The sequence below is a fragment of the Mya arenaria genome, chromosome 9 (genome assembly GCF_026914265.1).
Source record: "Mya arenaria isolate MELC-2E11 chromosome 9, ASM2691426v1".
Taxonomy (NCBI): Eukaryota; Metazoa; Mollusca; class Bivalvia; order Myida; family Myidae; genus Mya; species Mya arenaria.
In genome coordinates, this window is record NC_069130.1 from 49,565,907 (window position 1) to 49,582,812 (window position 16,906).

Sequence of the window (16,906 nt, forward strand, 5' to 3'; positions counted from 1 at the left end):
GCATAAAATATATCCCCTATAAGGATATAATGCACCAGTCAATTGTAACCACGCCCCCCCCCCGGGTCCGGGGGTATACCGGGGATAGCCGGGGAAATGGGCCATGCTTTTACCTTTTCAGGTAGCCCCACAGTGCCGGGTGTGCGGTGGTTTTGTCTTCACGCTAAATATAGAAGGGGAATGGGCCTTACCTAGGGTCTCTGGGGTGCGGGGCATTTGGCGCCGATTTTACCAGCAGTTCGTCCTCGCAGGACGGGGATTTTACCCGGGCTTGGTTGGACCAAAAGTTAAAGTCCCCGCTATTCCCCGGACCTTGGAGGCCGTGGTTGACAATTGACTGGTGCATAATTGTTCTGATCAAACGTGAGCTATATTTGTTTTCATCATAGTTGAGTTTAACCTTGGTTGTTGCTGGGTCAATATCTCTCGCTATTTTTAAACTTCGCGTTTACTCATGCGTGCATTGTTATGAAACAAAAATAAATTGAAATAGGACCACTTCATACGTTTGGCTTGGTGAACAGATACACAAGGTAAGAAATGTTATACATTTTTAACATTCTCTATTCGTTTAACGTAACATTAATTTTACTTAGTCAAGTTTTAATTTTGTAAAGAATAGCCTAGGTTTATAAGTTTCACTTTCGCTTTGTTTTAACATGTTCATGTCTGACGATACAGTACACATAACACTGTACTTGGTTTGGTTACGTAATTTTTAATCAGAGCTGGTAAAGCAAGTCGCCAGATATTCTTAATGACAGATTTTATAAAATTGACCCGTATAAATCCTCACCAGTATGGCAATCAAATGCTATTATTTAATTATTGATAATAAATGTGATGTGTCATGTAGTCCAAATAATTTTACATGTACATGTTTGTTGCCGGTGGACGGATTTTTATACGAAAGTGTATTATTTTAGACTAGTTGTGACCCTGCTCGAAGTAATTGTTCATCATTCTATCAACAATATATTAATTAATGATGCAAATTATAATTGTGTTTCTGGTACTGGTACATATTTTATATTTATAATCCTTCAATGAACTTCTGACATTATTGCACAAGTCTGTCGGAGTGCATGCTGAAATGAGAATCAGCTTTCAAGGGATTACATTCTCGTATTAGAGGTTCTGGTTATATGCATTGAACTATTTTTCATGACTCAGATACTTTATTGTTTCGGGTTTCAGAAGACTTGTTTGACCCTATATTGACCAGTCAGAATTTAAAAGTTCGATTCATTAAGCAAACAACGTCCCCTTGTTAATAATCGCCAGGTGGCGTTTATAACCATAAACTATTGGTGCGCATTGAATGGTGTTCAGAAAATATCTTTACCTTAAAAAGTAACATTTCGGACAAGTCACGGTTTCCGGGGGCTGACGGGGGCTGAGTTACACGGTCAGTTAGCCCTGCCGTGACGACATACCACTCCCTTAACTGTAGACCTACACAGAAGGATGCGCTATATAAAAGTTGAAAAGGCAAGCTTGAAACAACTTTTCAAGGTCTCATAAAAGGATGATGGCATACTCCAATAAGGTTACTCTTAGCTTTTTAATTTTTACCCTCGCAGGTATGCCGCGGCGCGTGTTAATCGTTGGGTCGGGGGCGGCAGGGACGGCGGCCGCTTTCAGCCTAGGAAAACACCCGAAGGTGTTTGATGTCGAGATATGGGACAGGAACGCCGTGCCAGGTAGGGAGGGGCTGGGTTTTGTGTTAGAGATATTAATACGGGGGTGTCCTTCAGAATAATTATCATTATCGCACTCTTCTGCGTACATCAATAAGCATTATTGCCCATCGTCGAGTTGACATTTTTATCAAGCTGTTGCAGAACTAAAATCTATTTGAATATAATTTTCCGTCAACAAATTTAATGACGGTGCGATAGTGCCACGTTGCTACTTTTCATATACACTTTTATATTTTGAGTATCTACAGAGTACACTGATTAGCTTACTATTTATGAATTGTTTTGCGTTTCAGTCGAGGTTATAACTATAATTAAATGGATGTCAGTCTTTTTAGGTGTAACAGGATAACAGAACTTTATTTATTAAGATATGCCTTCGAAATAGTGAGTTAACAAACAAAACGTCAATATATTGACCACATATAACATTGACCAATTATTTTTATCATGGGGTCCTTTCAGGTGGAGTGGCTTGTACCGCAAGTCTTGAGTTATCAAACAAAACGTCAATATATTGACCACATATAACATTGACCAATTATTTATATCATGGGGTCCTTTCAGGTGGAGTGGCTTGTACCGCAAGTCTTGAAGAACAACGTGGCACTTACGTAAACTACGGTGTCCAGGGCGGGACACCAACGTATAGAAACACGGTCAACATTTTATCCCTGCACGGCTTCACTACAGACCCAGTGCACATGATGATATCCTTCGGGAAAGGGAAAACGGCTTGGACGAATTACGACGATTCCGATTTAACTAAGCGATTACAAAAGGACATTGCTCGATTTGAGAAAACGTTGAAGTTGATAAACCGGTTCGAGGCATTGTTCATTTTCCTGCCGATCTCCAAAGTTTTGAAGTGGTTTGGGTATTCTGATGAATTCATGAATGAAATGGTGTTTCCATTGACCGCATTGTTTTTCGGGACCGGAAATCAAACACCTGATGTGTCGTCTGCTATAATGGCGCGTGTTTTTCTTGACGACGATTTACGGCTTTTCGATTACGACAGTGATCGTCTGCTTAGTCAGACACCGGAAATGTTCGCGTTTCCAAATCTTGAGGAAATGTATGAAACAATTATATCAAAGTCTGGAGCAAAATATTTCAGAAACAGGCCTGTGAAATCCGTCTCACGTCATCGTGATGGTATTGTTGTCACCGATAAAGAAGGAGGAAAAGAATGGTTTGATGACGTCATTTTTGCTTGTGACGCTGAAACAGCTCTTGGGATACTCAAAGATCCAAGCTTCATGGAAAAGCAAACCCTTGGAAATGTTCGATACTTCAACGACCTGATTGTCACTCATGAAGATGAAGATTACATGAACAAACACTACGAGCTTCATAAAGAGAAAGATCAATATCTAGTACGAACAGACGAAAGCGATCCGACCAAAATTGAAATGTCCTTCGACCTCTCCAATTACCAACCGCAGCTCAAGAAAATAAGAGACGAAAAGCAGCATGTTTTTCAGACAATATTCTTGGACGACGAAAACCAACGTTTTTGGACATTTCCCAAAATCAAAACGGAAAAGGTTATGTATCGGCATTGGTGGCGTCAATTCTCTCACACATGGCGTCATTTTGCTTTTAGCGTCCCTCTTATGCGCTACATCCAAGGCAAGCGGAACACATATTACGCGGGGGCGTACACGCTGGTCAACACTCACGAGGCGGCCGTCATGTCCGGTCTGGCTGCAGCCTACCGCCTCGGCGCGCCTTATCCATTCGACCATGACGCTCTAGCGAAGAAGCAGTTCAATCATTACTTGATGATGATTCATGGAAAACCGAGGAAGTATGGCTGTAATGTTGATACGTTGGTCAGCGGGATTCTGGCGGTGTTCATGGGAATCTTTGCGTTTTTCTCCATGATTACACGTGCAATAGTTGACAGAACAGAAACTACATCTGAAACAAGGTACTTACTACATTTTGGTGTATTTTTTCAAGGAATGAATGGTTTTCGACGCTAAAATGCTAGCCTAAGTCTATCCGAAACCGGTAATCCGGTTGTCTGTCCGGATTGTTCCTATCCATTCAAATGAATTTTAACATACATGTATATAAGTATCATTTTATAAAAACATCATGATGTGTTCTAAATTATATGTATATTATGCTATGGAAATTATTAAGGTTCTGTCATAGCCTCGGTGTCGCATGCGTCGGCTGTCTCACCATCGTCGTTGGGCGAGGCCATTCACATATCTGTATAATTATTCAAATAATAAGCGACAAATAATACGCAAACTTATTTTAACAAGAACCTGGCCGAAATGACACAAAAAAACTTAAGTGAAATCTCAATCTCTACTTTTTTCACATAAGAAAATGAAATAAACTACAGTACATATTAAAACATACAGACACACACGCACGCACGCGCACACACACAAACACACACATACATACACTAAATTTTAACCAACGGGCTAATAAAACGATAGGGTCGGCGCCCTTTCGTAGACGTGGTAGGGTAACGCGAACCAGAATATATATACTTTCTGTTCTTATGCGCTAGCATTTAACTCATTTCCTTGTGCCTTTTGCCTTTTGTATGTGCCGTTTTAAACATGTACAATGTACATATACTGTGACTTCGCTATAGTCTACACGTACACGTACGCGAACAGTTAGCGTTTCGCAGGTCCAGCATCTCCCTACGAGATGTATTTTGAGATATTATTAAATAAATTCGAGTTATTATCAAACATAATTTAAAATGTATGAAATGAAATGGCTTTTTTTGTTTAACAGGAGAGGATTCGGTAAAGCTGTGTATAATGGCCAACAAATGGCAGATGACAGCACTGGCAGATAGATACATTCACCATGCAGAGGAGTGACGTCACTTATTGGAGCTAATTGTCGGAAGATTCACATCACTTAGAAATTATATTGAATCGTTAGGAGAATTATTTCACTTACTTCAGACGAATGACGCGAGGAACAAAAATGTCAGAAGAGTGACGTCAATGAATGAATTTTTTTTCTCAGAAGATTGACGTCACAATTTTGAACTTGATAGGGTATTGTAATTTAGTATCAGAAACATACTTTAATTGTCGCCAGTCATTTAAATAAAGGAATTTGATAGGAATATAGTACATTCCTGTCTTTGAAATTCACATTATTTTTGTATGACTATACATATGTTATGTTTGACTCTGGTCCTTATTCTTTGCATTATTGTTCTTTCCTTATGTTATGTACATCTTTTTGAAAAAGCGCATAATTTAGAACTACTTGTTTATTTCTATTATTGATGTGATATATGAATTTTGAATGACACCTAGTATATGTGGTAATTTATAGGCATTTATATACCATAATTATCGTATTTGTGTAGTAAGATTTATTAAATTGTTCCAATGTAACAAAAATATTTTCATGTTCATTTAAAGATGTAAACAAAAGGCATCATACACCTGTATTAACACTAGCGGATTCAGGGATGTGGGGGTCGCATCCGGCGATCCCCCTCGCCCCCCCCCCCCCACCCCCCTTCAGTTTACTTTTTATATCGATATGACTAAATTCATATATTTATTAAAAAAATATAATAATATATTCTTCTCTGCAACCGCAAATCCCAGACCTTTGAAATTTGGTATGAAGTCTCATGTAGTGGCCATTTGCCAAGATTGTTCAAATTACGTCCATGGGTACATTCATAGCAACCAATGACTTTCTAAGCAACCAATGGCTTCCTTAGCAACAAATTACTACTTTTTAAACCAGATCACTCCCGAGTACCCATTTACTTCCTTATGAGCTTATGACATTCTCAGCAACCAATGACTTCCATAGCAACCATTGACTTCCTGGACAAAAAAGGTCTCTCTTTGCAACCATGACTTGATTACAAACTACCTTCATTCATGGCAACCAATGACTTCCTTAGAAACTCCGGATGCAAACGAAAGTTCGAATATTCCCTGGCAACCAATGACTTCCAGAACAATATATGACTTTCTTAGCAGCCAATTAATTCATTAACAAACACTTACTTTCCTTACAACCACGGAATTTAATTTCCAGCAGTAACTTCCTTAACAACTATCTGACGTTTGCTTTGGATTATTTGAGCATTTCAAGTACTTTCGCTTAAGGAAATGAGCTCAAATGGAACTGTACGCATTTAAAATATGTTTAACTTCATTTAAACACAACAGATTTGACGCATTATTCTGAAAATCTATAATTAAAGGGTTTTTTCATACCAATTGAGGGCGTATACTAAAAAGAAAAATGGTTTATTTTAGTGTAAGATTGCAATATATTTCACCTCGTGTACTCTACAAGTAAATGGTTCACTCGTAGCTTAAAGATGCGCTCTTACTACCAAATAAGAATTACGACAATTAATAACATTTTTTAATATTCCAAAAAGGATGAATTAATGTCGAAAACAAATCGTTCTTATGAAGGTTACCGAGTTTAATTTGAAAGAAATGAGCATAAAACACGGTATATCTACCTTATGGTATTATAGTAGACTACAGTAAATCTTTCAGCATTCACCAATCATTAATATTTTTGCGCTTTCTGCTATTAAATACACGGTTACAATCTTGTTATCAGTAATTAATATTTTCCATAAATGCATTATTTAGTAAGTAGTTCAAGGTTTAATAGTCAAAATTGATGTTTGTTATACTTCTGTATGTATTAAATTTGAATAAGAGTGTCACTTTAACAAACAACTATCCCCTCTCTCTCTCTCTCTCTATATATATATATATATACATACATGTATACCCAAACTCAAATGACGTAATTCATGATGGCGACTCATTTCGGATATAACTCATATTACGTGGCGGGAAAATATAGCTGCTCTTTTAAGTGCCTTTCAAACATGTATTTGGTTCATACTATCTTCATTTGACTCGATGGTGACGAAAGCTGATATTAAACTGATAGAAACACTATCGGATCCGATTCCCGGGCAAAGCCCAGTACTGATAAGTAAATATGGGGGGGGGGGGGTCATTAGAAAGCTCCTCTGGCGGGGATTAAACCAACGACCTCGTTGTTGAAAGGCGGACAACTATACCACTGGTCCACTTTTGCCCGGTATGTTACACATGGATATAGTGGTATACACCTATTTTGATTCGTTGTAAACAACCTAAGGAATTTATGTAAACAATACTACGTTTACAATATGTTAGTCTTACATTTCACAAATAAAACGCAATTAAATCTGTTTATATTCGTTTTAAGTAAACTAATGAAGTTAAATAAATAATGCTGCGTAAAATAAATACTAGTCTTACTTCACAAAATGTTTCGCCGTTAATTTATTCCATTTAAGTAAATTAAAACGTGACATTTGTTCCTTTTTTATCTTTAATGGGTTAATACCCATTAATATTAAAAGTAGTTACATTAATTTTAGTTAAAATACATATTACTTAGGCTGTATATCTCTGCAATGCACTAGTTATAGAACTTAGTGTGTAAAATCTGAATGATAAAGGAGGGCGCAGCGACAAAAAGAGATTTTACATAATGTGTTCTAACTGACTTAGAATATAGCGCGATTTCACTTATGACTGTATGTCTGTTAAGTTAAAAAACTGCACTTCTGAATGATTAATCATATTAATTGTCGGCCTATAGGCGAACTGATTGGCTGGATGCAATATTCCCCAATTACTTCACTTCCTGCTATTTTGGAATCTTTTGAAATCTAATAAATCCGGAGTTCATATTGTCACTAATTAATACGATTGGCAATATATTAACTTACTCGTACAGTCTGTATTCAAACAATTGGTTAAAAATACTTCTTAAGATATTGAAATTAAAGGGGAAGTTCCCCTGTTCTGTGAATTGTACGTTGCTTTATTTTGTCAGGGTTTAATTTTCGCGAAACTTATATTCCTGATACGCACGGGCACCCTGCTAGCCGGTAACTCGGCAAACCTCGTGACCTGGCAACGCAGGTGCCCTCGGGCCGGACTTTTCTATCGGGAGCGGAAACACATGGCATATATTATTATTCTAAAACCAATAAGTCGACCGCTGCGCCCAGCTAATGCCGACTTAATAGTTTAGTTATTTACATATTTACCCTTTGGTTTGTGGCTTATTTAGCTTTTTAAGAAAAATGAAACAGACAAAATACTAAAAAGGAAGATGCGAAAACAGTCCCCCCGTGATACGAAAGCTATTTACAGTACAATCTGCTAGATTGGAATGTTGTCAAATAGACGTGCATTTATTTTCAAGCTGCAGACAAACAGTTTTATTTTAGTTTCAAGATCGATCAATTTAGGAGCTGCGCTGTAATTTAATTATAGCAGTTATAATCCGTTTAGTTTTAGAGGCACACATGGCCAAGTAAGTTCAGGAAAAACTTAAATAGATAAAAACAACAACAACAGCATACAACCGGAAATGGAAGAAAGAGCCCGGTTACAATGGCGAGGACGGCTAGAGTTTCTTTTCACAAATATGGGATACACCGTCGGACTGGGCAATATTTGGCGCTTCCCGTACCGCTGTTACATCAACGGCGGCGGTGCATTCATGATACCGTATTTACTCGCTTTAATCTTGTGCTCATTTCCTACGCTATTTTTGGAAATGTTTCTTGGACAAATCGCTTCCGAGGGCGCCATTTCCATCTGGAAAATTTGCCCACTACTCAAAGGTGTTGGATGGGCTATGATATTTAACCTGTTGATGACCAATATCTACTATTCTGTTATTGTGATGTACTCCCTCTTTTATATGACTGTGGCATTTGTCAATATAGGTGGTCCGTTGCCATGGCAATGTGCGAATACAACCGAGCAGCCCGAGCTTTGCCAAAATCACTCTACATCAGAACATTACTGGAACCGGTTTGTTTTACGAGTGCATGGGGAAGGGGATAATGTTGGGAGAGACCCAAAGGGCTTTGACAATTTAGGGGCCGTTGTCGGCCGGAACTGTATTTGTCTCCTGTTCGTCTGGCTGTTCTTGTTCTACTGTTGTCTACGAGGGATACGCTCAATCGCGAAGGTAATGACATTTTCTATAATTTCATCGTTTTTAATTATTATTGCGAAACCACTGATGTTTTTAAAAGAAAACAACAACACAGAAACAACAACAATAACAACACCACCATCAACAACAACATCAACAATAACAACACCAAAAACAACAGCAATAACAGCATCAACAACAATAACAACACAAACAAATAGCAACAACAATAACAACATATTTACGCTAAAGTGCTACTATTGAATACTGCATATGGTTTTGAAATTCGGCTTTTTCTAATTGTGACAGATCTTCGAATTAAGTCCATTCTTTTTAACCGTTACACACCGGCCGAACAATATTATATCCATGTTGTTTTAACCGATCATAACATTCAAGTCACTTTCCAGTTACTTTCTCTTTATTAACAGGTGACGTACGTGACAGCCACATTTCCGGTCCTTTTGCTACTCATCCTGCTTGTCCGCGGTGTGACGCTACCGGGCTATAAAGTGGGCGTCCATTACTTCATAAATCCCGATTGGAGCAAACTATCCGATTTGTCCATATGGGCCAGCGCCGCCACCCAAGCAATGTATTCCATTGGCGTGGGTTTCGGGTCCCATATCGTTCTTGCGAGTTATAACAAGTTCCATAATAACCTATTCCGGGATGGGGTTGTGCTTTGTATCGCCAATACTGGGACTAGTTTGTTATGTGGTTTCATTGTGTTTTTGTTTATCGGCCACGCGGCTGACACACTGAACAAACCGATTTCTGATGTGGTCGACAACGGCCCCGGGCTGATTTTTATCTCCTACATACAAGGGATTTCGCAACTTCCTGGATCGGCGCTTTGGGTGTTCCTGTTTTTCACAATGGTTTTCACCCTCGGGCTAGACTCTTTATTCGTGATGGTATGGACGATCTATGCGTCAATCGAAGACGTTTTCCCGTCCAAAGTTGTGCGACGAAAGAAGTCGATACTACTAGGGATCTGTTCTCTCCATTTTATTCTGGGTATACCACTAGTGACGGACGGAGGGATCCACATTGTTGTAATGATGGACCATTACGCATCAAACTTCAGTTTTACCATGTTCCTGCTACTGGAAAGCGTTGCCGTATGTTGGATATATGGTCTCAAGAAGTTTATTGCAGGTAATGCCATAATATGTATTTTTTAAATTGTATAACATAATAATTATAAGCAATTTGTGGGATTTTATTAAATTACTGCGTTGTGATTGGTAGAAAAGATTTCCGAGGTGAATAATAACTTAACTCTGATTGGTAGGAAAACAAATCCGGAGTAAATAAAGTACTGCTCAGTGATGTTTGATAACATTTTAAGAAATATGAAACGAATTTCAACACTTACAAATTATTTCCAGTTTTTTATGAACTCAAATCAAGCCTCATCTTAACAATAACATAGGAGATGCAAAAGCTGTATGGCAGATATCAGTAAAATAACGGTAATATAAACAAAAACATATGAAACCACTTGTTTATGTTCGTTTAAATGCATATTTTAGATTAATGATTTGAACGATGTCTTAAATATTTAGTGTGGAACGGTATGCGATATGCTGTATGATTGAACCAGATGAAAACGAATAAATTATGTTTACCATGCAGATATGGAACTTATGGTGGGAAAACGCTTTATTTGGGCGCAGTGGTATCTACGGCTTACATGGATGACGACAGTACCAGCTTTTAGCATCGTTTGTATATTTCATTTCTGTTAAATTTTAGTAAGCTCCATTTGACAGATTGAGAAAGGGGATAGAGGGTAGGTAGGTTTTGTGAGGGAGAGGGTATCTGACGGGTTAAAAAGCTAAAGCAAACTAAATTTCAGCAAAATGAGAAATAGCAAAACAACTGTTTTATTCTTCTCCAACATATGGTCAGAAAACAGAAGCTCAGACGATGTCCTTAAAGGAACGCCAAAGGTTCATGTTGATGACTATCACACTTGGCTTAAAATATCTATGAAGCCTTTTTATATAATTATTAAAATACATAATACAAAATTAACGCATAATGTTTGATGTTTTTAATCCAACAAAACGTGATATATGGTCTATTAAATGATGTTATTGATAGCGTCTCAGCTGCATAAATATCTCCTCTTCAGTTCATTTTCATCGCTTCCGCCATCAGCTATTCGCCGTCATCCTACAACGAACAGGAAGTGACATCAAGAGGTGAAACGATAGGCTTGTTGATCATCGTCACCCCGATCATAATCACCGGGGTAACTGCACTGATCCAAGTTATCAGACACCGGGAACACAGAATGACGAACGTCTGGAAGATGGTGAGAATAATATTTCCCCTATTTAACTAAAATACATTCCCGATTTATTTTATTATCTCCCTTGTGTTTATTTTCTGTTCATCCTGCCACTCACGTACATTTCGGTAATGTACTGCTCATTCAATTCATTTACTCTCTTGTTTCCTGCGTCATAACATGCAGGGTTAAAAACATTACCCTTTTGTACTACCGACAAGATGCATTTGCATTCCTGTGATATCGGCTTATTTCTTTCAGTATTATTAACGTCCGTTTAAGTTTATTAACAGTCTTCTACACCAGCTTCATCTAATTCAGTTCCTCGCACACAACGCTTATTCCATTTATCCTCTTATACTCCCGAGTCATTACATTTTCTCTCTTATACTTCCGAGTCATTCAATTTACCCTCTTATACTCCCGAGTACCCTCTTATTCTCTCGAATCATTTCCTTTACCCTCGTATACTCCCGAGTCATTCCATTTACCCTCTTATACTCCCGAGTACCCTCTTAGAATCCCGAGTCATTCCATTTACCCTCTTATACTACCGATACCCTCTTATTCTCCCGAGTCATTTCATTTACCCTCTTATACTCCCGAGTCATTCCATTTACCTTCTTATACTCCCAATACCCTCTTATTCTCCCGAGTCATTTCATTTACCCTCTTATACTCCCGAGTCATTCCATTTACCCTCTTATACTCCCGAGTCATTTCATTTACCCTCTTATACTTCCGAGTCATTTCATTACCCTCTTATACTTCCAAGTAATTCCATTTACCCGCTTATACTCCCGATTAATTCCATTTACCCTCTTATACTCCCGAGTCATTCCATTTACCCTCTTATACTCCCGAGTCATTCCATTTACCCTCTTATACTCCCGAGTCATTCCATTTACCCTCATATACTCCCGAGAACCCTCTTAGAATCCCGAGTCATTCCATTTACCCTCTTATACTTCTCCCGAGTACCCTCTTATTCTCCCGAGTCATTTCATTTACCCTCTTATACTTCCAAGTAATTCCATTCACCCGCTTATACTCCCGAGTCATTCCATTTACCCTCTTATACTCCCGAGTCATTCCATTTGCCCTCTTATACTCCCGAGATATTCCATTTACCCTCTTATACTCCCGAGTCATTCCATTTGCCCTCTTATACTCCCGAGCTATTCCATTTACCCTCTTATACTCCCGAGTAATCCCATTTACCCTCTTTTACTCCCGAGTACCCTCCTATACGCCCGAGTCATTCCATTTAACCTCTTATTCTCCCGAGTACCCTCTTATACTCCCGAGATATTTCATTTACCCTCTTAAACTCCCGAGATATTTCATTTACCCTCTTAAACTTCCGAGTAATTCCATTTACCCGCTTATACTCCCGAGTCATTCCATTTACCCTCTTATACTCCCGAGTCATTCCATTTGCCCTCTTATACTCCCGAGCTATTCCATTTACCCTCTTATACTCCCGAGTAATTTCATTTACCCTCTTTTACTCCCGAGTACCCTCCTATACGCCCGAGTCATTCCATTTAACCTCTTATTCTCCCGAGTACCCTCTTATACTCCCGAGATATTTCATTTACCCTCTTAAACTCCCGAGTCATTCCATTTTCCCTCTTATACTTCCGAGTCATTCCATTTACCCTCTTATACCCCCGAACCATCCAATCTACCATCTTATACTCCCGAGTCATTCCATTTACCCTCTTATACTCCCGAGTCCTTCCATTTGCCCTCTTATACTCCCGAGCTATTCCAATTTACCCTCTTATACTCCCGAGTCATTCCATTTGCCCTCTTATACTCCCGAGCTATTCCATTTACCCTCTGATACTCCCGAGTAATCCCATTTACCCTCTTTTACTCCCGAGTACCATCCTATACGCCCGAGTCATTCCATTTAACCTCTTATTCTCCCGAGTACCCTCTTATACTCCCGAGATATTTCATTTACCCTCTTAAACTCCCGAGATATTTCATTTACCCTCTTAAACTTCCGAGTAATTCCATTTACCCGCTTATACTCCCGAGTCATTCCATTTACACTCTTATACACTCCCGAGTCATTCCATTTGCCCACTTATACTCCCGAGCTATTCCATTTACCCTCTTATACTCCCGAGTAATCCCATTTACCCTCTTTTACTCCCGAGTACTCTCCTATACGCCCGAGTCATTCCATTTAACCTCTTATTCTCCCGAGTACCCTCTTATACTCCCGAGTCCTTCCATTTACCCTCTTAAACTATCGAGATATTTCATTTACCCTCTTAAACTTCCGAGTAATTCCATTTACCCGCTTATACTCCCGAGTCATTCCATTTACCCTCTTATACTCCCGAGTCATTCCATTTGCCCTCTTATACTCCCGAGCTATTCCATTTACCCTCTTATACTCCCGAGTAATTTCATTTACCCTCTTTTACTCCCGAGTACCCTCCTATACGCCCGAGTCATTCCATTTAACCTCTTATTCTCCCGAGTACCCTCTTATACTCCCGAGATATTTCATTTACCCTCTTAAACTCCCGAGTCATTCCATTTTCCCTCTTATACTTCCGAGTCATTCCATTTACCCTCTTATACCCCCGAACCATCCAATCTACCATCTTATACTCCCGAGTCATTCCAATCACCCTCTTATTCGCCCGAGTCATTTCATTTACCCTCTTATACTCCCGAGTCATTCAATCTACTATCTTATACTCCTGAGTCATTTCAATCACCCTCTTATTCTCCCGAGTCGTTCCATTTACCCTCTGATACTCCCGAGTCATTCCATTTACCCTCTGATACTCCCGAGTCGCTTATGATTTCTCAGCTTCTATTCACTTTTTGGTTAATTTCATCTCCTGATGCCGGACAATGTCCGATCCAGAAGTTTTTTATATATTTAATTAAACAACTTATACATACATGTAGTTCGCTTCAAATTCCACAGGTTCGTTTATCAACATCAGAAAGTTCAAGCTGGGGACCACGCAACACCGACGATAGGGTACAAACGCGCTACGTCGACAACATTGACATCCAGCTGGCATCTAGGGAAACCCCTAATTTAACCCATACTTACCAGCCTGCTCCAAATCCCAGTTCTCAGTCGTCGAACGCGCCGTGTATTCCTGTTGTATCGTTTGCTTTAGAAGATCAGGCAAAGAAATGATTAAATACTTCTTAAATTATTAATGCACTATTAAGTACCTAGACGAAAGACCAAAAGCCAAAAAAACGTACAAATACTTTGTTTCTTAATGGACTTAATGTAAATCAAAAGTTTTTTTTTGTCATGAATGATACGTTCTGAAATCAATTAGTATGATCTTAGCTTGGCATGTAAACAATTATTCTTAGTCTTAATTATAAAATTGCTCGTTATATTATTCGTTGCTATGTCATATAAAATAAATTTTCAACTTATGGCAATTAGAAGTTGAATGTACATATAATGTTAGATACATAAAACAGTATATGATTTTATTTCTACTTTAACGGTTAAGCTGAAGTACAACAAACAGTCGAATAGCACGTACAATGTACTGTAATTCGATCGATGTTGATTTCGTAGCAACCAACAAAAAAGCAACATTCTAAAATGGTTTGCCGGGATGGAATGCGCATTTGTTCATATCCGGGATGAACCCACTCTAGTTCGTATACAGCCATGAAGAAACGAACGTACTAATGCGCAAGAGTTTGAAGACAAAATAAACATCACACTGAATGTTAAATGTTTGTTTTAAGAACGTTTTCAAAAATGAATCCTGAACAGTATCGTGCCAAAATACGAATATTTAACTATGCTGTCGTGGAAGTTTTTAAAACTTGAATCATTTTCTTCTCTGAAACCCCATGGACCAGACCAATGATATTTCGTATGCAGCCTCAGTAAGTAGTCCTTTACCAAGATCGTTCAAATTATGCCCCTGGGTCAAAAGTTGACCCTCCCCATGGGTTACAAGGTTTCTATATACTTATGAAGTAAAATATTTTAAAATATTCTCTTTGAAACCTCAACGCACAGGCACTTGATATTTTGTATGCAGCCTCATGAAATGGTCCTTTTACCAAAATTATTCAAATTATGACCATGTGGTGTAAAATGGTCAGACGTCTCAGTTTTTCTATATACTTATATAGTAACAACTTTAAATATCCCCTTCTCTGAAACCGCAAGGCCAAGAGGTTTGATCATTGGTATGTTGCCACATGTAGTGGCCGTTGACAAACGTCCTTAATAACCACTGACTGGTTGACTAGTTGGCTGTTTCAGTCAGGTGAGCGATATAGGGCCATTTTGGCCGTCTTGTTTTAATATTATCAATTAAAAATAATGGTATCAATTCATGTATATTATAAATAATTTATTTTGTGAGATGTAGTGCGTGGGTGCATTTCAGGGAACTTATTATATCAATCTTAACATTGACTATAAATTATGTATTTTAGTTAACGTTTAAGTAAAACAAACAGTTTTATTGATGACACTAGCGTAGTACCTGACTTACATATTAATAAGTTTGGTTTATATTCGAACTTAAGTTTCATATCAATACTGTTTGCTATTGTATTGTTTCTTACTTATGTCATGTTGTATATATTTTTTGTTTTGATGACCCTCTCATTGTTTATATTGACATCAACATTTGCGATTATTATCAGTCAAATTGATAACATGCTCAAGTTTTGCATCGTCGTATAGATTTAATAGCAAGTCGACTTCCGCTTAAAGTTATGTGACTGATTGTTAATCAAAGATATAACGTTTAATTAACTACATTATTGTTATTTATTATATCTTTTGAAATCAGGTTTTAGGATGTCAAACAATGGTTGACAGTTGTTTATAAAGCCATAATTTACTTGTAAACAATTATTACTATTTGAACACGCTTCCTCAATGAATCAACTTTAGGACAATATAAATATAATATAAATAGACTCTGTGAAAAATAAGGGGGACCTAAATTGTGATAACTTAAAGCTGCACTCTCACAGAACGACCGTTTTCACAAAAATATTTTTTGCCTTGGAATGAACAAAATTTTGCGTAAATGTCTGGAAACCAGTGATATAAGACTGCTGACCAAAGATCAGATCGGAGTCTTCATATTTACGTTGGTAAATTGATATTTTATGGCGTTACTAACGCTTTAGGAAAAATGAGTTACTCGTAAGTTAACTATACAGTTGAGATATGTTCTATCGTTAGTTATCTTATATGACTTAATTGAAGCCGTTGATGCCATAGTCAGCTGATTCTGAGACAAGGTTAAAAGAAAGTCAAACTGTCAATTTGTGAGAGTGCACCTTTAACAATACGTTTTTATGTATACGGACTTGAGAACGAGTATTCATTGTAAAATAAACTTGCATCATCTGCTGGAGTTATTTATTACTGATCCATAATAAGTATAATTCGATTATACAACCTTGAGGCACCGCCTCGTGCCGGGGTCGATCTTGGACATGCGTCGTAGTCGCTTTCCTGATGATTAATGATGGCTGTCCAGACACGCACGCGCCGGCATTGAACATGTATAATGATACTAGGTCTCTTAAAATGCGAATCTTGATGTAATGAAGCTTGAAGATTAAACATATTTAAAAAAAAAACTTTCCTGAAATCGTACAACTTTGAAATTTAAATCAAATAAAGCGGAAGTAAAACATATATGTGCATTTTTTTGTTTTATTTCTTAGTAATGAAGATATACAGTAAGCAAAACTAAATAGTCTAACAAGTTTAAAGGCATTTAGCACTTATAATGAAGCAGGCAACATTAAGAACGCTTACTGACATTGAATATAGGTAAAGTTTACATATTAAGAACAACACAACTTAGAAAAAGACATTATTTTAATTAATTGCGTAACAATACTCGTA

The 16,906-nt window shown here is 37.9% G+C and overlaps 2 protein-coding genes across 2 annotated transcripts; both read left to right on the forward strand.

The window, feature by feature from the left end:
* Nucleotides 1-429: 429 nt before the first annotated feature.
* Nucleotides 430-5,173, forward strand: LOC128203218 (uncharacterized). Its single transcript, XM_052904528.1, has 4 exons — nt 430-533; nt 1,584-1,703; nt 2,268-3,636; nt 4,476-5,173. Exons 2-4 carry the CDS (start codon nt 1,586-1,588, stop codon nt 4,537-4,539), a joined length of 1,551 nt encoding a protein of 516 aa, XP_052760488.1. The 5' UTR covers nt 430-533; nt 1,584-1,585; the 3' UTR covers nt 4,540-5,173.
* Nucleotides 5,174-8,004: 2,831 nt separating this feature from the next.
* On the forward strand, nt 8,005-16,363 carry LOC128245717 (sodium-dependent proline transporter-like). The gene is made up of 5 exons (XM_052963946.1): nt 8,005-8,735; nt 9,134-9,863; nt 10,344-10,432; nt 10,846-11,028; nt 13,964-16,363. The coding sequence occupies exons 1-5, from the start codon at nt 8,127-8,129 to the stop codon at nt 14,183-14,185; spliced, it is 1,833 nt and encodes a 610-aa protein (XP_052819906.1). The 5' UTR covers nt 8,005-8,126; the 3' UTR covers nt 14,186-16,363.
* Nucleotides 16,364-16,906: the final 543 nt, after the last annotated feature.